At 38.0% G+C, this 27,573-nt stretch overlaps 1 protein-coding gene and 1 long non-coding RNA gene across 2 annotated transcripts; one reads left to right on the top strand and one right to left on the bottom strand.

Moving 5' to 3' along the window:
• Window positions 1-595: 595 nt before the first annotated feature.
• On the bottom strand, window positions 596-26,678 carry LOC114134052 (LHFPL tetraspan subfamily member 3 protein-like). The gene is made up of 4 exons (XM_028000288.1): window positions 25,501-26,678; window positions 4,414-4,650; window positions 3,507-3,534; window positions 596-1,799 (listed from the first exon to the last, which is right to left on the bottom strand). Exons 1-3 carry the CDS (start codon window positions 25,925-25,927, stop codon window positions 3,518-3,520), a joined length of 681 nt encoding a protein of 226 aa, XP_027856089.1. The 5' UTR covers window positions 25,928-26,678; the 3' UTR covers window positions 596-1,799; window positions 3,507-3,517.
• On the top strand, window positions 10,114-23,261 carry LOC114134058 (uncharacterized). The gene is made up of 5 exons (XR_003593341.1): window positions 10,114-11,014; window positions 11,292-11,329; window positions 15,724-15,901; window positions 22,769-22,853; window positions 22,975-23,261. It is a non-coding gene; the product is annotated as an uncharacterized LOC114134058 (long non-coding RNA).
• Window positions 26,679-27,573: the final 895 nt, after the last annotated feature.

Genomic DNA, 27,573 nt, shown 5'->3' with positions numbered 1-27,573 from the left:
TAGTCTATTAGAATATGAAGGTATAAATTAAGCACAATAAATTATGTCAAAGCAAGTATGCACACACAAACACAAATATGTTTTCTACATTTTTTAGACGTGGGTTAAGGATGTGTATTTCACATATATACAGCTCTGGAAAAAATTAAGAGACCACTGCAAAATGACCACTTTCTCTGATTTTACTTTTTATAGATATATGTTTGAGTAAAATTGACATTGTTCTTTTATTCTATGAACCACTGACAACATGACTCTGAAATGCCAAGCAAAAATTTAGCATTTATTAGCAGAAAATGAGAAATGGTCAAAATAACAAAAAAGATGCAGAGCTTTCAGACCACAAATGATGCAGAAAAAACAAGTTCATGTTCATTTAGAAACAACAATACTAATGTTTTAACTCAGGAAGAGTTCAGAAACCAATATTTGGTAGAATAACCATGAGGGTTTCAATGGGGTTCAGAGCAGTGGGCTCTTCATTTTCTTCCTAATCTGTATATCTTTAGCACTGGTTGCCATGACTGTAATGTCGATTTAATTTAATAAACTAACCCTCCTTTCTGTTAAGATAGGCATAAAACACAGCAGAGACTTACAGTGAAAACCTTTATTAAGTGTTCATAGTCTTAAAGGAATCTCTTTAGTTGCTCTAATTTACTGATTTATCAATATCTACAGAATATTTATTTACACAATAACATATGCGTGAGTGAGGCTGGGACAGGCTTCAAAAGTTCATCTCGACTTGAGTTCAGATGTCAGCCACCCCTGTCGCTCCATCTCATTACCCTGTACGTCCCAACGAAACAAACAGAGCACGGTCATTAAAGAAAGACCCACCTAGAGACAAAGACAGATATAAGATACACAAGAGGACGGCTAACTGTGTGTGAGGTTTGGCAAACTATTACACTCATAACACACGTACATGCATGCTCTCATCAAACACACACATACAGTCAAACTCATTGAGCAGCTGGAAGTCCTGCAGCTGGCAGTTCAGATAGCCGCTTTCACAGTGTAGATACACTAACAACAAAATATTAACGCCCCTCTCAAACTTGAGCACTGTGCAAAGTTGGGTAGTAGATAGGATGTAGAACAGGTTCAGTTAAAACCCTTATAGATCACTTTTAAATATTCTCTGTACACACTTTGTAATTCTAGTTGTCTCTGTCGTATGATAATATCACTACAAAACAGTTTTAAATATCTGTTTCAGGGAAATAAAGTAGCATATGAAAGAGAGAGAGAAAGTAAAGTAAGACCTTAACTTTGTTTAACCTAAACACTACAGATTAATCTGATATAATTGTTTTTTTTTTCTTCTTCTTTTCACAAATAAAACATAATACTCATTCTGACAGTGACACACACATTTTGGTGTTAACATAGGTTAATACTTGTAATTACATTTGTGTACAGACTGGTGTGAGAGTTGGAACATGTGTGGTTATGCAGAAAGAGCTTCAATGTCTCATGTAGTTGGATAAAGGATATTCCATACGAATGCTGTTCTTCTCCACAGAATAACAGTCTCTGCCCTTGCCATGGTCTGTGCATTGGTGTGCAAGGGTTAGGTCCTTAGATGACAAACGGTGCTCTGGGCTCCGTCTAAGTGCTGGAAACAATGAAGGGGAACGGGGTGGATGAACGTCAAAGGTAGGTTACAGTGGTGAAAAGGAAGGCTGTCTGGTTCCATTGTTTTCCAATTCACAGGGCCTCTGTCTGCTTTCCTGAAAAGGTTGTTGAACGACTGGTGCTGAAGAGGATCGGACAGTCGGAACGAAGCGAACCTGCAAGAAAAAAAGAGAAAGACGTGTGTCGACTGAGCAGCGGACAATAGCTCTGTTTGCATTGACCAAATAATTACAAAAATTAGAATTTTGAAAATAAATGTGTTTGATGGAAATATGGCAATTTAGAAAAAAATATTTTTGTGTATTTTGCAAACTTAACTGGTAACACTTTTCCTTTTTTGCATCACACAGGTCATGTGATCAACAACAGGATGTTACTACTGGCAGAGAATACAAAGAAGTTGAGAGTAAGTAGAAGGATGTTGATGCTTATTTTAATTGCATTTCACAGCAAAAACACCAAATCTTATTTTTTGTCTCGTTCCTAGTGCAAATACCTTATTACACTTTAAATAAGTCCAAATTAATTTATAAGTATTTCTTCAGCAAGATATAAGAGCTTGTTTTAAGTAGATAATTCCTTAAAATTGGTGAAAAAGTACTTGCTCCATTGGCAGATACATTTACTTATAATGAGACAATTTCCCCATGTTAGAAGTGAAATAATCTTCCTAAGGAACAAGCACTTTTTCACCAATATTAACCCTTTCATGCATAGTGGTCACTACAGTGGACAGCTATCTAAAAGCCATTTTCTTGTTCTTCCTGTGGATTTTTATGTTATAAATGCACACAGACCACCGAAGTGGACACTAATGCATCATAAAATATATCATAAACTACTGGCCATCAGCTGCAAATGCAAGAAATTATTTTTGTTAAATACAATATGGCCGACAGACAAAAAAAGCATGAGAACCGACCCGGTCCCTCCTTCTACTGTAGACGACTCTTGCAAGTAAAAAAAATATTGTGACATCAGATAACCCCTAAGGAACAATACTACTGATGTGTTTTTCGAATAACAACTTTGTATTTGGACAAAATTACAATTGATCACATTAAAAAAGAAATAAATAAAAAATTATTTTTACAAAAAAATGTTCCTACCTTTTATTATGCCTTAAGAAAAAACTTTTAAAAAATGGAAAAAGAATTCTGACACAAAGGATCATAATTCATGCATGAAAGGGTTAAGGAATTATTTACTTAAAATAAGTTCCTCTATGCTGCTGATAAGTTACTTTAAAGTTAGTTTTGCCTTAATTCAAGTTCAATAAGATATTTGCACTAGAAACTAGATATAAAAAAATGGGGGAAGTTTAAAGCAGAAATAGGTTATAAACAAAATTCCAAGTTGAACATCTCTCTGCACAAAAGCAAATTTTTACCGTTCGGAGGAACAACAGCGAGCTTTTGCTATAGAGTCGCAGCTGCAATTAAGATCCAATCAAGAATCTGAGTCAAGAATGTGTGAAAAACATTAACTCAGTGAGCTGAATACAAACACAAAGCACATTAAAGATTTTTATTTTTGACGTGTCCTTTCCATGAACTACTTAGAATATATGCAGTTTGTGTTTGTACTGTTAAAAATGTGAAAAACGTGTTGTAAGTTCTGTATAATTCACTGTCAGAAATGTACAAATCTGTCTGTCATAAAGTCATACACTGTAAATATCTGAGTTTTTAGAAAAGTGCAGTACAACTAAAATGTATTATTATTATTTTGTGCCACATATAAATGAGAAATAAGTGGATGTGGTTGTAAATGTTGCTTTTGTTGAACTAAAAAAGTATTTTAAATGCTCAAGACTATTTATATGGAAGAAAATAATTTTAATATGTTCTCCTTAAACTTACCTAAACATCAATTAGGCATTTCCTCCTTCTATGAAAAAGCAGAAATAAAGAGAAAATTAGAGCAACACAAATAATATACTGTCTCCCAATTAACAGGACTATTAACAGTGTTTAGTTCTTGTTCACGCAAATATTTCACCTGGAATCAAATGGTTCCTGGAAGATTATAATTAACTTTCCAATGTAGAAAAACCCAAACTATTCTTCCCAAACTCATACTAAGCAATTAAACTATTACGATGATTTTCCTGCATTTAATAATACTCATCAGCAGTCGATCAGCAAATTCATAAAGAAAATTCACATAAATTTATAACAATTAATTTGACCAAAGTTGGCTTGTTTGCTTCCTCTAATTAGATTTAAATGCTACTTTTAAGCTTTTCTAAATTAAGCTATACTTTTTCATTATTGCTTCGTGGCCCATAAAAACAAAAGGAGTGCCATATGTTTTATGGTTCAGCTCTAATTGCCAAACTCCTTGATGTAGATAGATAGTAGACACAACTAAGTGTATCTCAAATGTTTTACAGTGTTGTAGTACATGTAGCAAACTGACTGAGATCCCTTTATGTTTCCAGTCACTAACAAAATGCAGCGTTGGATGCAGAACTGCTGTAATATCTGAAAGGACTACCACTGAAACAAGGTCATTGTTCTGCAACAAGCCGCCCTTTGTTACCATGATTATTCCAGTTTCAGTCCTGTGATGTGCTTTAAATGCAGGCGGTAAATTTAGCTGTAAATCTGCTTGCAATGTTTAATCTGAACACCGTTTCAATATTAGTTCTCCTTCTTAGATTTTATCTTCAACAACAGAAGCCAAACTTTTTTCTACCACTAGATTTGATATTCCTAAAAGAGATAAAGCATCAAATTTCATCAGATCAGTCGTACATATTCGTACCCTTGCTCTCAGCCAGCAGCTCCTCCGTCATGAGTCCGTCCTGCCGGTTCCCCAGGACGAAGGCCAGGAAGGAGAGGATGAGCGCGTCCAGGATGCCCATGATTGCCAAGATGTAAGCCCAGCGCACTGAACAAGCTCCCAGGCTGTATTTGTCTGTCTGCTCTCCGCACATCCGCCGCACTTCATCACTATCCCAGCCATCAGGATAGATCATACAACCCAGCACCAGACAGACACCTAACAGAGAGAAGACAGAGCAAATACAGAAGTTAGAGCTGCAGTGTGTAACCTTAAGAAAAAATATCTTTCTACACAATTGTTGAAACCAGCAGCGCCTGCAGCTGTACAGCTGTACGCACTGTACGTACCTTGAGAGTTTTCTTCAAGTAAAAAAGAAGTTACTGGATTTTTTATTGTCTCTTAACTATTAACAAAATTTTCTAAATTTTGTGGAGGTGGTCACATGTCCATCCTAAACGTAAATGTTATTGGTCAGTTCACTTTTGTTTATTTTGCGGCTTGGTGCTAAAACGAATAAGCTGAGTTTGAATCCTCCTGTAGTTCTAAGAGGAGTTGAGGGATCCCTGCTTGAACATTTTACCGTGTGCGGGTTCTGTGTCGCCGGTTGCTGAGCTTTTTTTTTGTGGTTTCACAAACTGAGGAGCTGACGGATCACCCAATTGGCCGACCGTGACATCTGCTGCGCTCATCCTGAGCATGCGCTAAGACTGCGAGTTAATCAGTTAAATCTAGTTGAAACTTTGCCAAAAAGAGTAGAAATTAAGCAAGCCTTGTTGCTTAATTTCCTCTGGATGCCTGACACACCACCTGAACCTGGAAACCTCCATCCTCCACCTCCCACGGAAGCGGAGGATGGAGGATGGATGTCTTTATTATTTAGTGTAATTTGTAAAAAAAAAAAAAAAACACTAAACGGAGTAGATTAGTTGTTTTTGTGGACCATGTGCTTTATGTGCATATGGCCTGTGTTTGTGTGGCGTATGTGTGTGGTGTTTTTTTTTTTTTTGCGACATGCACATGATGCGTGTAACGTCTTGGGGATGAGGTTGAGCAGTGATAACATTTTGCTACTTTCCAATAATATCCTGCAGGCGCCTCTGGTTGAAACTGTCACTACATTGTGACAGTCTGATATGAGATACATGATTTGTGAAAAGAAAATTAAGCTTTTCTGTGTCTCCCAACGCTAACTATAAACAACCAATCAGAGCCAGAAGGAGGGGCTTAGTGGTGTCAATCACAATCTGTGGCTGTGCTCATTCCAACACCCTTTCTCTCCACTAAGCTGCAGCTTCTTCCTGATGTGGTGAATGCTAGACTAGCTAGCATGGACACCAATGACAGCGAATAAACCGTTTTCCTGGAACAGTAAGTTCTCCACCATTTCTCCACCATTAATACTTTGAGCAATGAGTAGTTCAAGTTCAAGTTTGTTTTATAGCACATTTCAGCAACACGGCAGTTCAAAGAGCTTTACATCATAAAAACACAAAAATACAAAATCATGAAACACATAGTCAACAACATTTTGTCTAGTGGCATTATTACACATCAGAATATTTATTACTGTGACATTTATTGTTTCAAAAGCAACTCTCGGCAGCTGGGTTTTGAGTTTGGATTTAAAGGAAGTCAGTGTTTCAGCTGTTTGGCAGTTTTCAGGAAGTTTGTTCCAGATTTGTAAGTTGATTGACAGCACTAAGTCCCTCCTCCTGCCTCTGATTGGGGTTTTTTTCGTCAGCAGTGGGGCATTTCTTCAGACAGCAAGGTCTTTTCACAGATAAAAAAACAAACTTCTTTTTACACACTGCATCTTTAAATTGTGGTGTAATAATTGATTTTAAGGCTAATATCCAGAGAGGAAGGACTAACTGAAGAGTTGTGGGAATCGTCTTCTGGTGTAATCTCCTTGTGGCCTCTCCTGTGCCTGCATGGTGTTGCATTTATCTTGCTGATTTTCATCCTGGCCCTTTGCCAGCAGGTGGAAAAGCAAACAGTCAACACCAAAAAGAGCTGAGGAGAGTCATGGAGCGAGTAACTGCGTCTGAAATCCATGAAAGTGTGGATTTTGTTGCATTAGGTCGAATTTGTAACCTGGACCACCTCTCTTGAAATCATACAGCTTTTACCTTTCTCTGAAGTGTAAAGACTCTCAAATGTTCATTTAAAACGAGTTTCCTTTCTGAGGTGGAGCTGCAACACCAGAAATTCAAGAGCCTGCACAGATCTCTTTTAGTTTTGGCCCGAAGGGTAAAATTCCTCTCATCTTTAATTTGAATGCGGATCTCCTTTGAGGCGGTGCTGCTGCATCCTAGCAGAGGATTTATGAAAAGGAGCTGAGTGTACATTTACCCTGAGCGCAGTCTACATAAATAATAAAATAATTCTATTTTTTATCTCCCTAAACACCTTTTAGCGTTTCATCTCTTGATGATGTGTGTTTCTGTTCCAAGATTATTGTAGTTTGCCACCTGCCATACAAACTTAAAAGCGAATATTCAGATATTTCTCACAAATCCTTCGCAGCACAGAGACACTGCAGTTTGTTAGTTATTCTGCAGCTCCAATACTCCTGACCTACATCAATTATTAAGAGATATATCCGTGTGAGAAAGTGAGTAGTGCAGGAATTACAGAGCCACATCTTTGCTTCAGATTATGCAGCACACCTTAGAAACAGTGGGAATCATCTGTTGTAGACTTTACTTCCTTATCCCTCTGGTTTTTGTTGTCATTAATAATTCATATTGACACGGAAATTCAAAGAGCAAAAACTACTCAACCAGCATACAACTGACTTGACTCATTTACTGCCATGTTGAACAAAACTCAAACGTCACAGAGGACGAACTCTTAGGAATCAGGAACTTTACTCGTTTCAAATGACAACCTTTTATCTTTTAGCAGATAGCATAGCCTGTGGCGAATGCTAGGCTAGTTAGCATGGCCACTGATGATAAACGGTTTTCCTGTAATGATAAGTAGTTTTTCCGCCATTATCACACTGAACAGCGAGTACACTATATTGATTGACAGCGCTAAGACCTTCCTCTTGGCTCGTATTGGTTGTTTTTGGTCAGGAGTGATGCGTTTCTTCAGAAGGCCAAAGGAGCCTTCTGTAAGAAGAAGGCTGAGAACAACTTTTAGCATTTCTGTGGGTGAAAGACCATTAAAATAAGTAAATAAGGTTTATTTATAAAGTGCTTTTCACAGACATGAAATCACAAAGCGCTGTACAATAGAAATCAGAACGCAATGCAATTTAAATCAAAACCATACAAAACATAAAACCAACATAAGAAACACAATAAATTTAAGAAATAAAAGACTGGAAAAATAAAAATGTTTTTAGTTGCTTTTTAAAAATCTAAACAGAGTCAGAAAAATATCAATTTCAACATCAAAATGTATTATTTTCTCAGATTCTAGTTGATCATTGACTAGTTGCAACATAATAAGTTGGATAATAGACCAGATGTATTTATTGAAATACAACAAAGAATCAATATAAGGAGCTCATATGGGCTCCAGCACATCCCAGGGTTAAGGGGAATGAAAAGGCGGACTGGATGGCTAAAGATAGTGTTTAAATTGAAAATGAAAGTCCACCTGCTGCCTTAAAAATGCAGTTTAAGTCAACAAGAAAATTGTTTTGGTTTTAACTCAAAAATGAAAGTTCATGAAGTTGATTTAACAAGAGACAAGTTGTCTAAACATTGTCTTTTAGATAGTAGACACTACTTAATGCAGCTAAAGTGTTTTACAGTGTAATAATCATTTATTGGCAGGCAGATGGCGACCTCTGCAGTTGTTTATGCTCATGTTTTATTGTTGTTTTAACATTTATTCTATGCACTACTCCAAATTGTGTTTAATACTGGTTCACCTTTGTGGAGCAGTCTGGGAATAAAGACCCCAAAAACACTTTTTGTGTCTGGTTCGACTTTAATTTCACCAGCTCACACCTGATATTTTTTCAAGCTAGTACAAACCCCTTCCCTCTTACGCAACAAACATTGGTGTCAAACTCTGGGTTGCTGCAGCCACATTAGTGCTGCTCTACAAGTTCAGCTTTTATGAATGAATGGAGTTCACTAGGCTTGTAGCAGGCAGCAGCACCAGATTACACAACAAACCCATTTCACACAAGGGAGACTTAAACGTGGTCCTGACAGGCAGTCATACGGCCTCACAAGCACCTGAGTCACTCGTCTCCACCAGAGCGTAAGATGTTGTAGGATCACTGTCTGTCAAACGCGCCTCTAGAGTCGGCCTCAAGATTTGGGTTCAAAGCGAACGTCACTGAGGCTGACGGCTACGTTTAAATCCAAAAGAGGACTGCTGTTTCTGAAGCAGGCACTCTTCGTTCTTCTTCTGGTTACACACAGTGAAATGCATTGACTGGCAAATGTCAGTTGAACTGCTGTTTACATAACAATCTATCAATTTTGTTGTGCATTTAGTTTCATTGTTTTGTGATTGAGGAACAGACGGAGAAAATGAAAAAGATGAGAGGAAAGTCTGCTTCTATGCTCTCTCTGAGTCCTCATGCATTCTTTTTCTAGCTTTTTCTAGATCCTTCTGTGTGCCCCCCACATGGATTTGGCTTCATCCGATACCATCATGAATATTACATGGAGGCTCAGGTGGAGTGAGTAGAGCTACAGAGCTGTGAAGCAAGTAAGAGATTTAAAAAAAGAAAGAATAAGGGTGCAGATGAAAGGTCAATGGAACTGGAATTGTGACCCACTGCAAAACCTTTACAATTATTTTTGTCTCCTTTCTAGTGCAAATATCTTAAAAAACTAACTTACAATTAACTTTTCAGCAAGATATAAGAGCTTATTTTAAAGTGAATAATTCCTTAATATTGATGAAAAAGTACTTGTGTACCCAGGTTGTATTTCCCCTTTGTTATAATTACACAAAATGTCTTTTTTGTCTTATTCGGATTCTTCCTTTACCTGACTGTAACACCTTGGAAAACTCTGTCATTGTTATAACTGTGTGACTTTAAAGTCGGGAGGCCCTCCCCTTTATTTCTTCTTCTGTGGTATTTTTGTTAAATTGTTTGCACCCTCCTCTTTTATCATGTTGTCCAGCGGAACAGATAGGTGTTGTTTATTTTTTTTTAATCTAAATACATCCAGTTTATTTATAGATTTTTATCATCACCAATGTAATATATAAATCCATTCGTTAATGTGAATATTTTTAAGTGAACTAATGACTGTACAGTAGCAGGAATTAACTTTAGTTTTGCTATGCAATTTTGTTTTATGTAGGATTTTTGATGGCAGCCATAAGTATTAAATTACAAAAACTAATCTCCAAGAGACGCACTTGCTTGGATCAAACCAAGGATGATCAATATGCCATGTTTTATCTCACAGAACATATAGTAAGAACAGGAAGAGAACATGTTTTGGTGACACAGTGTAGCAGGAATGCACTAATCCTCAATCACTCAACACCAAAAAGGCAGGCTCAGTTCACCAGATGAAGTCTTGCATAACAAAACATATTAAATAAATCAGAGCTATAGCCTACCCCATTTGAATTTAGTATATTCACATTACTAGAAATTTTCCACATTTTTTCATTTTACAGCCTAAAATTTGTACATATATTTTATAAATTTTTTAGATTTACACAACAAAGAGAAGTGCAAAACTGGGAAGAGAAAGAAAAAATTATTCACTTTTAACTTTTTATAAATTATTACAACTGTAAAGGTCAAATATTTGGTATGCATTTGCAGCTGGCCTCCTTTTCTCCAAGATCCCTGAAATACAAAATGTAGGCACCCAATTAGCTTCAGATTTCACATAATAGGCCAACCAGTTTGAATGAAAGTCCTCATGTCCAATGTTATTTTTAGGACATTCAACATGAAAGTGATTCTATTTACTGTAAACGTATGACTTTCTGGGGGGGAAAAACTGCACTACTTTTGAAAAATACATAACCAAAACAAATTAATTACAACGTTTTTTAAGCTACAGCCTCCACTTTGAATACCCTTTTCCATTATGTTTGAGTTAATTTTCTTTTCTACCATAAGAGGAACTACTAATTTTTGCTGTTAAACAGTGGTGTAGTCTATGTGATACGGTGGCATACGCTTTATGCCCACTAGAAACGCTTGGGAATTTCCTATAACTACTTAAATCCCAAATTATGTGATAATCTGTGTGTATCCAGCGCGTATTTTTCACATTGGCTTATGGTGATCAGCGCGGTCACCTGCTGCGGTAAACTTCTCCTTCTTTCCATTAAATCTGAGGCTCACCTCTATTGGCTGAGAGCAAGGCTCCCTGCTCTGTGATTGGTTTCGTATTCAGCTGCTCCTCTCTGATTGGCTGAGAACATGGAGGGAAAAGATTCGACAGAGTAGAGTCGAAAGACGCAGCAGTCGGAGCGTTTTCAATGATTACAATAACAGACTGAAAATGACGAGAAAACAAGCTACTTTTTTAATAAACCATCTGCGCCTAGTCACAGAAGCAGCAGCTTAGAAGAACCTGCCATTTTGACAGCCGAAACCATCGACAATCGGGTTGATATCAGCGTTACCCTGGTAAGTAGAAGTGGTTAGCAATACAGATTAGTTGAAGCTAGCTCAATTAGCAACTGATTGTCATCGCTCAGTTAAGGTATTTTCAGTAACATTTCATTTAATGTAGCAATGACAAATGCTCACCACATACAGTATTAAATGCTAAACTGTAGATTCATCTCTTCTCAGAAACAGCAGCACACCTGACAGAAAGCAGCTGTCAGTCAGAGCTAAGATAAGCTAGCAACTGACTGCATAATCCTGCTCTTTACCTTTACCTCTCCTGTTTTGGGGGCAGATCAGGCAGGCAGGGAGAGTGAGGAGACTGATTATGAGGTAGGATGAGCCAGAGACTGTTATGTGTGTGTTGGATACAGTTTGTGAGGATTGGGTCTGAGCCACCGTTCAGTCCTGTGTACAGACACCAGGAAGCTCCTAACACGATGCTAACGTCATCGCCGCCATATGCTGGGGCCTCTTATCAGACCGGCTCTCTATTTCTCCATTTCTACCTTTTTGTTTTTTTTACAGGAGCCAGACTCATTTTACCTAATTGCACCACAAAAGACACAGGAAGTCATTTCTGCCTGGAGCCATTAGACTTTACACACTGCAAAAACACAAAATCTTACCAAATAATTTTGGTCTAGTTTCTTGTGCAAATATCTTAGTAAACTTGAAATAAGCTTTACTTAAAAGTACCTTTTCAGCAACATATAGGAGCTTGTTTAAAGTAAATAATTCCTTAATATTAATGGAAAAGAACTGGTTCTATTGGCAGATAAGTGTCTTGTTATAAGTGAAATAATCTTCCACTGAAACAAGAACTATTTAATCAACATTAAGGATTTATTTACTTAAAACGAGCTCCTATGTCTTGCTAAAAAAAGTTACTTGTAAGTTAGTTTTGTCTTATTTCAAGTATATTAAGATATTTGCACTATAAACTAGACCAAAAATACTTGGTAAGACGTTGGGTTTTTGCAGAGAAGTCTCAATGACTTAAATCACATTTTCTCTGCAGTCATTTAAAGATTATTTTTAGATTAACATATTTGCATATTGATGCTTGTTATGTATTTATATTCAGTCATACTGAATTACCTACATCACTCTTAGGTATATACAGCTCTGGAAAAAATTAAGAGACCACTTAAAATGATCAGTTTCTCTGATTTTACTCTTTATAGGTTTCTCGATTTACCGGTCGATCTACGTTCCCACCCTCATCTATGGTCATGAGCTTTGGGTCATGACCGAAAGAACGAGATCGCGGATACAAGCGGCCGAAATGGGTTTTCTCCGTAGGGTGGCTGGGCTCTCCCTTAGAGATAGGGTGAGAAGCTCAGTCATCCGGGAGGGACTCAGAGTAGAGCCGCTGCTCCTTCACATCGAGAGGAGCCAGTTGAGGTGGCTTGGGCATCTGGTCAGGATGCCTCCTGGACGCCTCCCTGGTGAGGTGTTCTGGGCACGTCCCACCGCGAGGAGGCCCCGGGGAAGACCCAGGACACGCTGGAGAGACTATGTTTCTCGGCTGGCCTGGGAACGCCTCGGGATTCCCCCGGAAGAGCTAGGAGAAGTGGCTGGGGAGAGGGAAGTCTGGGCCTCCCTTCTGAAGCTGCTACCCCCGCGACCCGACCTCGGATAAGCGGAGGAAGATGGATGGATGGATGGATGGAGGTTTATGTTTGAGTAAAGTGAAAATTGTTGTTTTATTCTATGAACTACTGACAACATGCCTTTGAAATTACAAACTAAATTTTTGTTTTTATTTGCAGAAAAGGAGAAATGGTCAAAATAACGAAAAAGATACAGAGCTTTCAGACCTCAAATGATGCAATGAAAACAAGTTCATATTCATTTAGAAACAGCAATACTAATGTTTTAGCTCAGGAAGAGTTCAGGAATCAATATTTGGTGGAATAATCATGAGGTTTTCAATGGGGTTCAGGGCAGTGGGCTCTTAGTTTCTTCCAGTGCTGTATTCATTTTTTAAACTTTATCTTTTATGGTTATATTTATGTTATTAATATTTAACACCCTATATGGAGTAGCTTGTCAACAAATAAGTAATTTCCCCTTGGGGATGGATAAAGTATATTCTATTTTATTCTATTCCCCCACACACCTGCCTTGTTGAGTCTTTTCCATTTCCTGGGAACGGGGATGAAGCAGTTGGAGAAAAAAAGAAATAATAATAAAAAAGAAGCTTGCTGGCACACTGGCAGCTTATATAAGAGATGGTAGGTAGGGCAGCTGAGGTACGCAGAGCGCTGCAGGGAAGTCTGACGGCGCACCAGCAGATGGCACAGGATGACGGGATGACTCTGGATTTGTCACAAACACAATTTCTCATTTTCCAGAAGAGGCCAATAAATCCCAGAGTCACACATCCTCCATTGTCTCTAATCGTCATTTGCAAATAGGTGCGTGGATCCCCGGTGACCTCCACAGCAGCAGCGGAATTGGATTTGTGTGTCTGGTTTGCCAACAAACATCCCTGTAATCCGTTTTGCTGTAACGCTGTCAATGCAGCTGCGTGTCTGATTGCGGCTTGTTATGGACGGAGCTGCATGTTGGATGGATATAAACACTTTGTCAGCCTTTTCTTTCATCAGTCACACATCCAGAGCGAGAATGGAAATCACAGTTTTACCAAACACATTTTTTTATTATTATTGTGATTCTCCTTGTTTTCTCCTTGCATTTAAAAAGCTGTGACCAACAAGATTTAGTATGGAGTCTTTCTAAACAGGGCTGCATTTCACTGTGTAATAAATCCACATTAAACACTGCAAAAACACACAATCTTAAGTATCTTTGGTCTTGTATCTAGTGCAAATATGTTTACATATTTAATATTTATTTAATTTCCTTTGTGATCAATAAAGTATTTTAGAATTTGAATTTCAATAAGACAAAACTAATTTACAAGTAACATTTTAGCAAGATATAGGAGCTTGTTCTTAGTAAATAATAGACAGTACCTCTGGAATATTATTTCACTTATAAAAATACATTTTACTTTTGTTATAATTAAAATAATCTGCAGATGGAACTAGTACTTATTTAGCAATATTAGGAATTATTTTCTTACAACAAGCTTGTATATTTTGATGAAAAGTTACTTGTAAGTTAGTTTTGTCAGAAACTAGACTAAAATACTTGGTAGGTTTGTGTTTTTGCAGTGTGCTAGAGGAATTTAAATGTCTAAGACAAGATTAAAAACAAATAAATTGTTTTTAAATAAAAGAAAACTTCCCAAACTAGTCTTGGTCCCATGTGATATTATAATCGCCCCTCTTGTTAAATTATGATTTTCCAACTTTTTCATTTCCATTAGCGACACTCAGACCTGATTACAAAAAATCTATAAATCACTGGAATAGAACCTGTCTGACAACATGAAGTAGGCTAAAAGATCTCAACAACATTCAAAAAACAAATTCAAAAACAGATGAGAAACAAGTCGCTGGCATCTCTCAGCACGTGCTACACTATCAAAAAATAAAATGCAGTTATTTCATATTTACAAATGGAAAATAATGTGGGGATACTTCTCAAAGTGGTCGACCCGACAAATACTTTGACAACTCATCCAAAGCTGTCAGTTATGGTCATTGTTCATGATTTAATATTAACACTATGGAAAAATGGCATCGATTTTCTGCAAAAACCAGAGCTAACCAAAAAGAAAACTTTGCCAAAAAACAATTTGTTTATCCTGAAAAACCATCCAAGAAAAGAACGTCATGGTGACAGTCAAACATGGCGGTATTAGTGCCGTGATCTGGGGCTTCTGTGCTCATTTAATACCTGGGCCTCTTGCTGTTTTAACAGAACCATAAATTCTGCAGAAAATCCTGAATAAAAATGTGTGATCTTAAGCTGAAGTTCATTTGGGTTATACAGCAGGAAAATATTCCAAGGCACACCACTACGTGCTTTGGTGTGCACAAAAGTTAAAAAAGAAAAGAAGGTTTTGGCATGACCTAGTCAAATCAATTGTAATGCTGTGGTATAAACTTAAACTGACATTAAACAAGTAGCTCATGCTTAGTTGGGCTTATTTTTTTATTTTCTTTTTACAAAGGGACATGATGTTTTAAAAAGCTTCCCCCCTCTTTTGATAAATGTGTTTTTTCTTTTAGGACTGACTTTGGGATATACTAAGTTTGTCTTTGTGAGATATTAAAATGTGGTAGATAATCTGAAACATTTGAGTTTGGCAAAAAAAACAAAATAAGTGAAATCTCTGTGGAGCGAATGTCTTCGCAGCGCTGTGTGTGTCTTAACTGAATGTCCCTCAACTCAAAGCACCATTGGGCTTTTCTCACCGTGATGGACAGAATTTAAAATATTTTACAAACTCCCAGAGTGGCAACATTGAGGCTGTGATAAGGTCGTTTCAGGGGAAAATCAGAGCAAACATCTTGCCGGTTGCTTTGCGCATTTATCCCAGTAGGGTTTCGTATGAATATCCAAACGAGTGTTTGCCTCAGTTTCATAATCAGTCTGAAAATACGCAGGTTTAATATTAATATCATGTATATTAAGAGTCCTGCATTGTCACAACAGAAGGTAGGGGAATCAAATAAGTGTAAAAAATAAAATAAAACAATATTCATTACTTTAATTAAAACAGCCTAAAAATTGGGCTTGTGATTTGGGTGACCTATCAACCCCGTAGAGATTTGTTTCATCTTTTCATCTGCATGTCTGTTTTCCAGAGAAAGCTCCAGGCGGAGGGAGACATGCAGGCGCGGTGTGACAGCACAGCTGGGCGCCTGATGTGACTCACACCGCTGAGACTGGATGCAGGAGGCCCGAGGCGGAGCTTCACATCGTGGCAGAGCCGGGGGAGCCGTGCAGCAGTTCTCTCCTGGTGTGACTTGCACTGTGCACAGAGTGAGTCTCTACGAGTTTCTGTCTCCATGCAGCAGGCGGAGAGGTCAGTGAGCGGCTGGCGGACAGGCCAAACCCTCGGCAGCAATCCCTGTTTGGCATGGGCTGTTGTAGCCAGAAAAAGAAGGAGTGGATTTCTGCAAAACTTTCTAAAAAAAAAAAAATCTAACCTCAAAAAGTCAAAAATTTGCTAGAAAAAAAAGAGAACATTTGAGAATAAAGTCTGAACATTTCTAGAAAAAGCAACAAAATTCTGGCCTCCAAAAGTTTGAGAGAGGAAAAATCCACAATTTTTTAGCTCAAGCTCAGAAAATTTCCAGAAAAAAAACGTGGTAAAACATTATAAATTTTGAAATTAATCTCAGAAATTTCCTAGAAAAACCAAGGAAATTTCTGGGCTCCAAAAGTCAAATGTTTGAGAGGAAAAAACTGAGAATTTTAAAAAAATTATTCTCAGAAAATGTCAAGAAAAAACGTGGAAGTGTCTGACCTCCCGAAGTCGAAAATCTGCTAGAAAAAACAATCAGAAAATTTGAGACATAAATAAATCTCAGACAGGGCTGCACAGTGGCGCAGTTGGTAGCACTGTTGCCTTGCAGCAAGAAGGTCCTGGGTTCGATTCCCGGCCGGGGTCTTTCTGCATGGAGTTTGCATGTTCTCCCTGTGCATGCGTGGGTTCTCTCCGGGTACTCCGGCTTCCTCCCACAGTCCAAAAACATGACTGTCAGGTCAATTGGTTTCTCTAAATTCTCCCTAGGTGTGAGTGTGTGTGTGCATGGTTGTTTGTCCTGTATGTCTCTGTGTTGCCCTGCGACAGACTGGCGACCTGTCCAGGGTGACCCCCGCCTCTCGCCCGGAACGTAGCTGGAGATGGACACCAGCAACCCTCCCGACCCCATTAGGGACAAGGGTGAACAGAAAATGGATGGATGGATGGATAAATCTCAGACATTTTTTAGAAAAAAAAAACTAGGAAAGTTTCAGAAGTTGAAAAATTTTGGACTTTCTGGAAAATTTTTCTTTTGCCTTTTTTTATTTGCAAATTTTCAACTTTTACAGCTCAGAAATTTTCTTTTTTCTAGAAAATTTCAGAGTTTTTTTTTTCTTGCTAATTTTTGAATTTCAGAACCTTTTCTAGAATATTTATGAAATTAGTCTTCAAATTTCTTAATTTTTGGCAGAAATTTACTCCCTCCTTTTTCTCTATCTACAAAGGCCATAATATCCCATTGTATGTTACCGGTTTTGATGTATACGTAGTGTAAGTAAGTAAATTCCCATAAAATATTCCTAATAACATCTCACATAAAATTTTGTTTCACCGCCCACCAAAATAGATTTATTTTCTACTCCTGAAATTGATTCAACGCTGAAGCTATTCTGACTCGAACTTCCCCTTCAGTTTTTCTGTTCTGTGAGCTTTACAGGCTCACGGTGAGACAGATTACATCCATCTTTCTCACAGTTAAGTCCCTCTTTACACTCAATAATTAAGAGTTCTTAGAGGCTGCAGTGATGACCGGATACGCTGAGAGATGGCCTGAGACGGAGACAATAATATGCCCTAATCACTTGTAGATAAATGGGGCAATTAAGAGTGTATTATGCATGCAGTGAGAATAAATGAGGTGTGAAAATGTGTCGTGAAGTTGCACAAGCTTTCTGAGGGGGAAAGCGAACAAAGAAACATGTCCATGATGAGAGCTTTGAGAAGAGAAACTCTAATATCAATGAGAGAATATCAGCTTGAAAATGTGTCAAATTTTAGACGTCTCGGGACTTGAATATGTTTGAAGTTAATTTCTAAAAATGAAATTAATGCGAAAGTGTCATAGAGGCACCTGAAAGTAGAGCAAGTGAAACTTTTAAAAGTGACTCTGACAGTCTCCCTTGGAAGAAGTGTGTTTTTGAGATGAGCTGTCTCCAGTCCAAGTCTATTTCTGCTTCAGCGACTGGCAAACACTTGACGGTTTGCTGGAGGGAAGTAGGAAGCTTCCAGGCATCCTTTTATATTCCACTCAACTAAAACTTCTGTGGTGTTGTTTTTTTGCCCAACAAGCACATCATGCCTGGAACTTACCTTTTAACTCAATTCACAGGGTTTATTTCATCAAATCGTCTCTGTTCTCCTCAAAAAAAAAGTTGGATGTTTTTCTAATTATGCTCCCATAGAAATGTGTTGCTTTTTTCAGTGTTACCCTGGAGGCAGCAGGAAGTGCTCTGATTCAATACAGCTCAGCATCGCGGTCCAAAACGACTCAAAGAAAGTCTAACAAATGACAGTACTGCAATAGAATGGTACTTGTGAGGTTGCTTTGTTTCTTTCACTGCAAAAACACAAAAATCTAGAACAAAAATGTGATGTATTTTGGTGTTTCTAGAAATTTTCTGTTCTTTATTTTCTTGCAGATTTTTGACTTTTGGAGCTCAGAAACTTCCTCTTTTTTTCTTCTCCTGAAATGGATTCAACACTGATGCTAGTCTGACTCAAACTCCTGAGAAACCTTCTAGAAAAAATATGGACATATCTGGGCTCACAAAGTCAAAAATTTGACAGAAAAAAACAAACTTTTTAATTAATCCCATAAAATTTCAAGAAAAAAACTTGGACATTTCTGAATTCTAGAAATCGAAAATTTGCTTGGAAATCTCATAAATTTTGACACCAATCTCAGAAATGTTCTAGAAAAACTAAGGACATTTCTGGGCTCCAAAGGTTTGAGAGAAAAAAACTCTGAAATTTAATTAACCCCAGAAAATAAAAAAAAATACAAACATTTCAGAACTCCAGAAGTAGAAAATTTGCTAAAAGCCTAATAAATTTTGAGATCAATCTCAGAAACCTTCTAGAAAAAAACAAGGAAATTTCTGGACTTCAGAAGTAAAAAATTTGGGGGAAAAAACTCAGAAATGTTTAGATTATTCTGAGTCGGTAGTCTGACTCACATGTCCCCTTCAGTTTCTCCGTTCTGTGAGCTTCACAGTTAAATGATGAGGGTGTAGAGCGAGACTGATTACATCCATCTTTCTCACAGTTAAGTTTCTCTTTACACTCAATAAGTAAGACTTCTCAGAGGATATGCTGAATGATGAACCCCAGGAAGTAATGCAGGGCTGTAAATCTGCTATTAATTGATCAAATTTGTCCGTTAAGGTGACAAAATCCCTGCATAGGTGCAGCTAAAGCCGACATGGCAGGTTCAGGTTAAAGCAGAGTTCAGTGTGCAGAGTTGCAGGGTGCACAGTGGGGGAGGGGTTCGCTGTAAAACCGCAATGAGTGTAGCAGGAGAGAGTCAGGGTGGAGCAGAGAGCTTATGTAACGGCTCCAGATGCAGCTGAACCTCCACAGAGGATAAAAACCAGCGAGGCGAGCGGCGATCAAAGAGACCTTTGAGTTCTCACTGATAATAGATGCTGCACCAGCGGTGTTAAACCCAGTTTCATTTTGGGCCAAATCTGAAGTCAAACATTTTCTTAAAGGGCCGGTTGTGCCAGAATATATTAATAAAACCCATTAAATTGCTAAAGAAATCTATAAATAACTGTTTCAGCATTCAATATGTGCTTCTTAAAATAAAATAATATTAAACATCTTTTCACACTGATCAGTCCATCCAGTATGTTGTGTTTTTTTTATTTTTGGTGGTTTTTCTGTAATAAAGAACTCCACAGATTTTGTGGTGCTAATTTAGAAATATTTGTAAGGAATTTGTACAATATTTGCGTTAATCTTTGATGTGACTTTTTATTAATCGTCGTATCGGTCACAGATATAACTTGATGTGAAGCAAGGCTGAGGCAGCAGTCACTTAAGCTCAATGTTTTTCACCAATTTTTAGAAAAAATATAAATAAAATCAGAAAAAATGTGGGGACCTGTTGAGTCTGGAGGGCCACATAAGAAGCTACGGCGGGCCAAATTTGGCCCATGGGCCTCGAGTTTGACACACTGTCAGGTTAGGCACGCCATGCAGTTTTATTTTACCACTGAAATCTAAACTAATATTAAAATGCAAGATATCCAGACCAAAACTGTAAATATTAGTTAAAACATCATCAACTTTAGAAAAAAGGACAAAAAAATACATTTTGTATTCAGTATTTTTTCAGTGCTCCACAAGGACTTCTTTTTAAATGCCTTTTTTCATGGAGGTCATATCTGTGCAGTGGATAATAAATAATAGTTGTCCTGGTGACAGAGTCTTTGAGCAGAGCTGTTGTGCAATACTTCAATTTAACAGTTTCTCGCTATTTAAAATGTAAGACGAATAACCAAACCTTGGTTGTAATAAAGAATGAGGAGGCATGAAGGACAAACGATGGCTCTGCAAGGATTCCTAATCACTAAAAACCTTGAATATGAACATCTAAAGAGTCAAGTTGTACCATCAAAGCAGTGTCAGACTTTGCATTTCAATAAAAAAGAAGTCATATTTTAATTTCTATACCATTGTGTCCTTCATGTTTATTACCTGTCTCTTCAGAGACAGGTTTATCCAATTCAATATTTTAAAATGTTTAAGTTATCAAGATAAACAAATGTATATGACGTGATTAACTTAATTCAATTACTTGTGACCAATTAACACTTTTTTTTATTTATTTGGAGCTGCTTTCTCTTTTTTCAGTGTAGTGATTGCATGATAGAACAGAGATGCATGGATGAGAAAGGAGTTTTAATTAGTAAATTAAGAAATTATGTAGGTAATGGAACAGAAATGGAGCTTTAATTGTTACTGAAAAAAAAAAATCTGACATGAAGTTTGTTTCATAGAGATCAGGTTACAATCACAGCAACCAGGCAAATGTTGCAGAAAGTGCTTCCCATGCGAAATCTTACTCTAAAGGAAAACCTCATACTTTATTTATACTGGAGTAAGACTTTAAAAGCCCCGTAGCAGCCACCATGTACACGTATAAAACATAGAGGTGATTAAAAATGACCTCAAAATTTTCTTTGACTGGTCTGCAGATTTCAAAATAACTCCAGTTGAAAGATTGGAGAAAAGATGAACACACAATGCAGAGATTTAAGAATAGAAAATAAGAGGTGAAATGAGATGAGGTGCAAAGATGGAAGGTCTGAGAGAAAAGTCTTAGTTTGCTCAGCAAAAAAAGCATACTCTTACATCTCCATGCCATGAACCTGCAGATGCCCAAACTTGGCTCTAAAAGACGAATCTGGCTCCATCCAGGGCATTATGGGTGCATCTTAGATCTGTGCACTCAGCTTCAGCTGTCATGTAGACGGTATGAGACTCCTGACAAGTCCTGGATGCTGGCCACTTCATTAAATATTCAGCAAAAAACTCTTCCAAGGAGAAAGAAGGAAATATGTGCCAGTTCTCCCTTACTTGTTCACCGAAAGGAAGCTGAGTGCAATTCTTAGCATTTTTTTTTTTTGTGGGCTCTAGTGTCCCTTATATGACAGTGGGCTGATAGGAAACGGGGAAGAAGAGGGGGAAGACATGCACCAAATATCGTCCGGTCCAGGAGTCGAACCTGCGACGGCCGCGTCGAGGACTCAAGGCCTCCAAATACGGGTCGCGCTAACCGCTACGCCACCACGGCACGCCCATTCTTAGCATGTTTGACATCAGGTAAAAAAACAACTGCATCAACAATAACTTGATAAATATTCAAACCCTTTTTACTTTTTTAAATTTTGTCACATTACAACCACAAGCTTTAGTGTCTTTATACAGCTACAATTAGCGCTGCTAGTCTTCATCTTTTCACATCTCAATATTGACTCTTTTTTTCTTCTTGGCAAAATAACTAACCACCACAGAATGATACTGCCACTGCTGTGATTTACTATGAGTACGATGTATTTAAGGGTGTGTGGTGAAATGTCAGCTTGAAAGCTAACATCTCCCATATCCTTAAACATGTCGTACTCACCTTAAACAAAGCCAGTGTTAGCTCTAAAGCTAACAGTAGCTTTAAAGCTTAACACTAAGGTAAAATGATACATTAGTGACATTTTACATTACACTTTAAAGTTAAAAATAGCTTTAAAGTGTTAGCTTTACAGTTTAATGCCAGCTAATACTGGCGTTAAGCTATAAAGCCAGTGTTAGAACATCTTAGTGTTAGCCTTAGAGCTAACAGTAGCTTTAAACCTAGTGTTTAAAGCTACTGTTAGTATAGCTTTAAACACAGTAGCTGTGTTTAAAGCTGTGTTTAAAGCTATTTTAAGCTTTGTCCTGAATTTTATTTAGACCTGTTGGAATAAATAAAAGTGCTAATCCCACCTTTCAGATCTTTATTTGTTAAGAAACTTGAGAACCAAATGTCCCTTATATTCTGGTTCTATGCGAAAAAATCACAACAAAATGCAGTTTGTAGTTAAAATATGGATGCATCTAAATAACAAATGCCTAGTTAAAACATCTTAACATTTCCATATATTGCCAGAATATAAAAACGATGCATCGTCTTCCCTCACGTCTAATGGTATATAATATAAAATGACAAATTTGCAACCCCTTTCAAAATCATTTGGTTTTAAATATCCCGTTAGCATGCTAGCTCAAAGCTGCAGCAGCAATCTCTAAAGATGTGCATGTGAGTCTGTGGAATGACCCGTGATGATGCTTGCAGGAGCAGAAAGAAAGATTGATGCCATGTAGCAGAGAGCAGTGCCCTGAATACTGACTGTGTCATTAATGTCCTCCAAGCCTTCCAGCAGCAGCAGCACGGCAGAAAACAAGTGGAGGCTGACCCTACACCACTTTTTATTGCAGATCCTTTCAAAGCCACTAGGTTTGAAGTACACTGCGCACTGCGCTCCAAAAATTCTTCAAGGTGACAAACTGTGAAAGGAAACAAAAACAGATTTGTCTTTCCTTTGCACTCTTCTTGGCAGGCTGACGCGCCGTTTATCACCATCTCGCTGATGGTGTGTGGATGTTGATGGGCCACCTGTCCTCCCTATGGGCCACTCAGCTAAGGTGTGAGTTTAAACATCAGCTAAGTAATAATGTTTGACAGCGCTAATAAGCCAGGCCTCCCTGTGTCAGACTGCCACGACCAGCACCTCTTCTCTTAGCTTTCTCTTTCATCTCCTTGCAGTGATTCAGCAGTGGCCTCATTAGAGAAGCTTATTGCCTTAATGCAGCCCAAACACAACAACTCAAGATGGAGCTGCTCCAAAGTAACTGCACTGTAAAACATTTACAGGTGGTTTAACCTGAAAATTAAAGCCCACCTGCTGCCTTGAAAATGTAATTTAATCAACAAGAAAACTGTTTTGGTTTTAACTCAGAAATTTAAGTTTATAAAGTTGGTTTAACAAGAGAGAAGTTGTCTAAACATTGTTTCTTAACTTCATTCATCTTGAATTGTGAGTTTTAACTTAATGCTGCAATTTGAACCAAATAATTTCATAATATGCAAGAAAAAAAATCTGCCCTCACCCAGTTAAAGAGCCACATTTCTCTATTATTTTACTCACAATATCAAGTTAAAATAAATACTTATTTTACTTTAGAATAATTTATATTCTTGTTTCAAACTGCAGGAACCAAATTTCTGATCTGATAATGAATTTTATTAAACATCCCAATGAATTCAGCTCAGAAACATTTAGTGTGAACAGGACATTATCCTCAAGCTTTGCTAACTGAGAATTGCATTAAAATGAACATTTGCCTTAATAAAACACAAGAGTCAGATCAATGTAACGCACTTCCATCTCAGGAGACAAAACATGCCGCTAAGCATTCTGGGAAATAGTTCCCACTCCTGTCTTTCTCTTCTTTCAGTTTTTTAAGTGCTAACCTGGAAACTCAAAGCTTTGCTGCTGCTTCAGCTGAGAGGACTTCTGCTTGGCAATGCCTGGACTCTTCAGATGAAATGATGGCTTGTGACGTTCACCCACAGTAAAAACAAATGACAAAATCCTGCAGCTCAATATTCGACCTTTATTCGAATTTGTTGTTAAAACCACAAAAAGAACAGATGTACTGTACACATTTGATTGCAGGAGATTAGAAGGAAATCTGGTCATTGTAACGGCTCAGATTGGGTTAGATGCATGCTGTGTGTTATGTAAGCAACTTAAAATGGGACAATGATGCAGTTTTAGTTGTATTCATAGAGCTAAATGGATATTTAGTGGAAAGTTTGCAAAATAAGCAGTAAGTTATTCTATGACAAAGTCCTTCTGTAGTAAAACTCTGAGGTCCAAACAATATTTAGTATTTATGCTAAGTATAAATTATATTCAAACTATGCAGAGTATCGTTACTATAAGTGTAGTGTGTAATTTAGTGTATAAATTACACAGAATTACACACTAATCAAGTGATGTTCACCTGCTTTTATTTAGAAGTGTCAGAATAAAGTTGTTTTTGTTTTTTCTTTTCAAAAACTAGAATTGTTTGGACACCATTCATTATCTATTATTGAAAATTGGTGTCTAAAAAAAGGACAGCAACTCTGATGCAGAGCAAGATGTCAGAACTGTACGTACCATGATTAAATTATTCATTGGCTTTTCAATTACTTTTGATATAAATCAGTGTATTTTATTTGTCACACATACTTTAGACAATTATATTTTCTTAGTGTAAGCATTGATCAGTTATATTAAGAATATACTCCAATATAAAGATTTATTTTTAGTATAAGATGAATTTTAAGGATTTGATAGATGAAATTTCTATGAAAATCATTTATCCAACCAGTCATTTTCTGCTGACTGCTTAATTCCTGCAGGGTTTCTGACACTTGTTTCCATCAGTCAATGAAGAAAACCTGAGATCAACACTAGTAACTAAAGAAATGAAGCTGAAATGCATTTTCTCTTATCTGGAGGAGGAAGCTGGAGTACCTGGAGAAAATATCCAAACTCCATAAAAATAGACTTTGGACAGGATTTGAATCCTGGACCTTTGTGCTGTGAGGCAACAATAGTAACAACTTCATCCCTGTGCAGCGCAATAAATTCATAATTAGACTGATCGGAACGGATTAAGGAAAAATCAGCCAATTCCGTTCTGTAGCTGATTGATTGACCCAACTATGTTTTAAGACAATATTTTACTTATTTCCAATTGTTGTACTTGATTGATGTTGATAGGTTAATCTAATGAGTTTATAGATAAATATCAAACCAATGCGTATTTTATGACCGTTTAAAGTAGGGGTGAACCGATTATTTATCAACGCAGATTTACTTAATTTTTGGGAAATTAAAGGTTACATGTGAAGTCAGTTGTATTCAATAATGTTTCCTACCTTAGCAAAAGTCTAAAACTCAATTATATTCTGATTATCAAAAATCCTCTTCTGCTCTACAGTGAGAGACGTTTGAATGAAAGATCGGTCCACCATGTTTGCAGTTAATTGTTGCCAATTCAACAACTTTTTTTGTTGCTATTTTTAGCCACATGTCAGACAAAAAAAAAAAAAAAAAAAAGTAATCGGCTAAAATCGGAACTGGCTTTTTAAAGGTCGGTCAGAAAACTCCCAATTGGTGCACCCGTAGTTTAAAGAGTTGTTCACAACCAACTGAAATATTAAAAACAGCCTGAACCCGAAACCAGTTTGATTTTTGATTAATCGTTTAAAGCATGATGAGGTTTCCGGACCTACCTGATGCTGCTTGCATCCAGCCGCAGATTTTGTACACGGTGGAGGTGCTGAGGAGGAAGAAGAGGCTGAAGCAGCCGATGCAGGTGACCACCAACATCATTGACATGCCAATGAAGAAGGAGGCGGCCTTGAACGCGCGGGAGGGGATGGCGGAGAACTCGGTGAAGCTGCCCTGGCAGTCCAGCTCCCTGGAGATTCCGTCCCCGACGCAATAGTGAAACAGGCCGAAGTAGCCGGCCTGCGGGGTGTCCACGCCATCCCCGATCCAATACGGCTGCGAGAAAATGGTCACGTTAACGATGCCGAACAGGATCGTGAAAATGGCCCACAGGAGACCGATGACACGCGAGTTGCGGACGTAATTGGTCTGGTAGAGTTTCGCGGCTTCTGCAGACGGTAGCATTGATGCGGCTGATCCAGTTATCATCTTATGCAGAGCCGAAAATGAAATGAAGGATGCGATCCGTCCGTGCGCTGAGGAGGGAATCGAACATTGATGTTGAAAGACGCTTTTCTCCCGGCTTCCTCCTCTTACAGAATCATACTTAAAACAACTCGCCGGATCGGACGATCTGTGCCTGTGCAGCTGCAACACATCTGTCAGACGGGATCAGGCTCATGACGTCGCATCCCCCCACCAAAAAAAATAAGAAATCAGTCAGTGGACCAAAGCGAGGAGAGCTCGAACCCTGGATGTGACTCTGACAACTCAAACCGACTCGATCGCAGCTCATCGCTGCCGCATTTCGGTGCCCTTGGAAAAATCCACCGGAGAAAGACGCGTTTTCACATCAACCTCAGCTGCAGGCAACACCTAAAAATCAACAGCCTGTTGGGAGGAAATGTCTCCAAACGGGACCGCGTTCACGTAAACTCACGCATCAAACCATCCCACCGCGAATTACGCATTCAGATATCACGCCTGCCTCGTTCTCTCTCTCTCTCTCTCTCTCTCTTCCTCGTTCTCTGGTCGTGAAGCGTAAATATATTCTTCACAGCAGCACATCCGCTGGGCTCCCGGTGATGCTGCGAGTCACAGAGGGAGGGGCGCGCGCACAGATGGTGGACGAGCGCGCGCGCGCGGTGACACACACCTTCTGGAGAACGCTGCGTCAACATCCAACGGACTGACGACACATCGGTGCCAAACGCAGCAGCACATGCGCGTCTGCGTCCGTTTCAGCTGGATGACAGTCACCCAGTAGCCTTTAATGCCGGGCAGCACGAGGTTATGCAACAATTCATGAAAATCATGCGCACAATTCCCTGCGAAAAATGCAAAGATTAAATCCTCAGATTTGGTTTTTGTTCCCTCCTAAACGCCAGACGAAAATAAAACATAAATAAAAAAATAATTGCTCATACTCTGAACGTTTTTTTCGTTTTCTGTTATGACTTTATGCAGGAGATCCTGCAGTATAATAGTGAAGTTTCTCAAAGGTTCAATGTGGCTCACCACCCAGGGCGCCACACATCCTAGGATGTGTGCACTTCTGAACTACAGCTCTGGAAAAACTAAGAGCCCACTGCACTGAACCCCACTGAAAACCTGCTGGTTATACCACCAGCTACTGATTTCTGAGTTAAAACTTTAGTATTGTTGTTTATAAATGAATATAAACTTGTTTTCTTTGCATTATTTGAGGTCTGAAAGGTCTGCATCTTTTTCCTTATTTTGACCATTTCTCATTTTTTGCCAATTCCTTATTAAGTAAGCAAAGTTTATTTATAAAGCGCTTTTCAAATAATAAATTTCCGAGACATGTTGTCAGTAGTTCATAGAATAAAAGAACAATGTTCATTTTACTCAGACATATATTTATAAAAAGTAAAATAAAAACAACCTGATAACTTTAGGCGGTCTCTTAATTTTTTCTAGAGCTGTATTTTAGTTCATGCTGAACTGATATTCTTTAAAGCTCTGATGGAGTTTTAGGGCCATGCTAAGAAAATAAAAATAAATGAAAGTATGAGAATAAAGTTGTAAGAGTGTAAGTCGAAATAATACGATAATTAAGTTATATTACAACTTTGTTCTCATAATATGACTTTATTTTCATATTTTGACATTCT

The sequence above is a fragment of the Xiphophorus couchianus genome, chromosome 2 (genome assembly GCF_001444195.1).
Source record: "Xiphophorus couchianus chromosome 2, X_couchianus-1.0, whole genome shotgun sequence".
Classification (NCBI taxonomy): Eukaryota; Metazoa; Chordata; class Actinopteri; order Cyprinodontiformes; family Poeciliidae; genus Xiphophorus; species Xiphophorus couchianus.
This window is presented reverse-complemented; position numbering and strand designations above follow the sequence as displayed.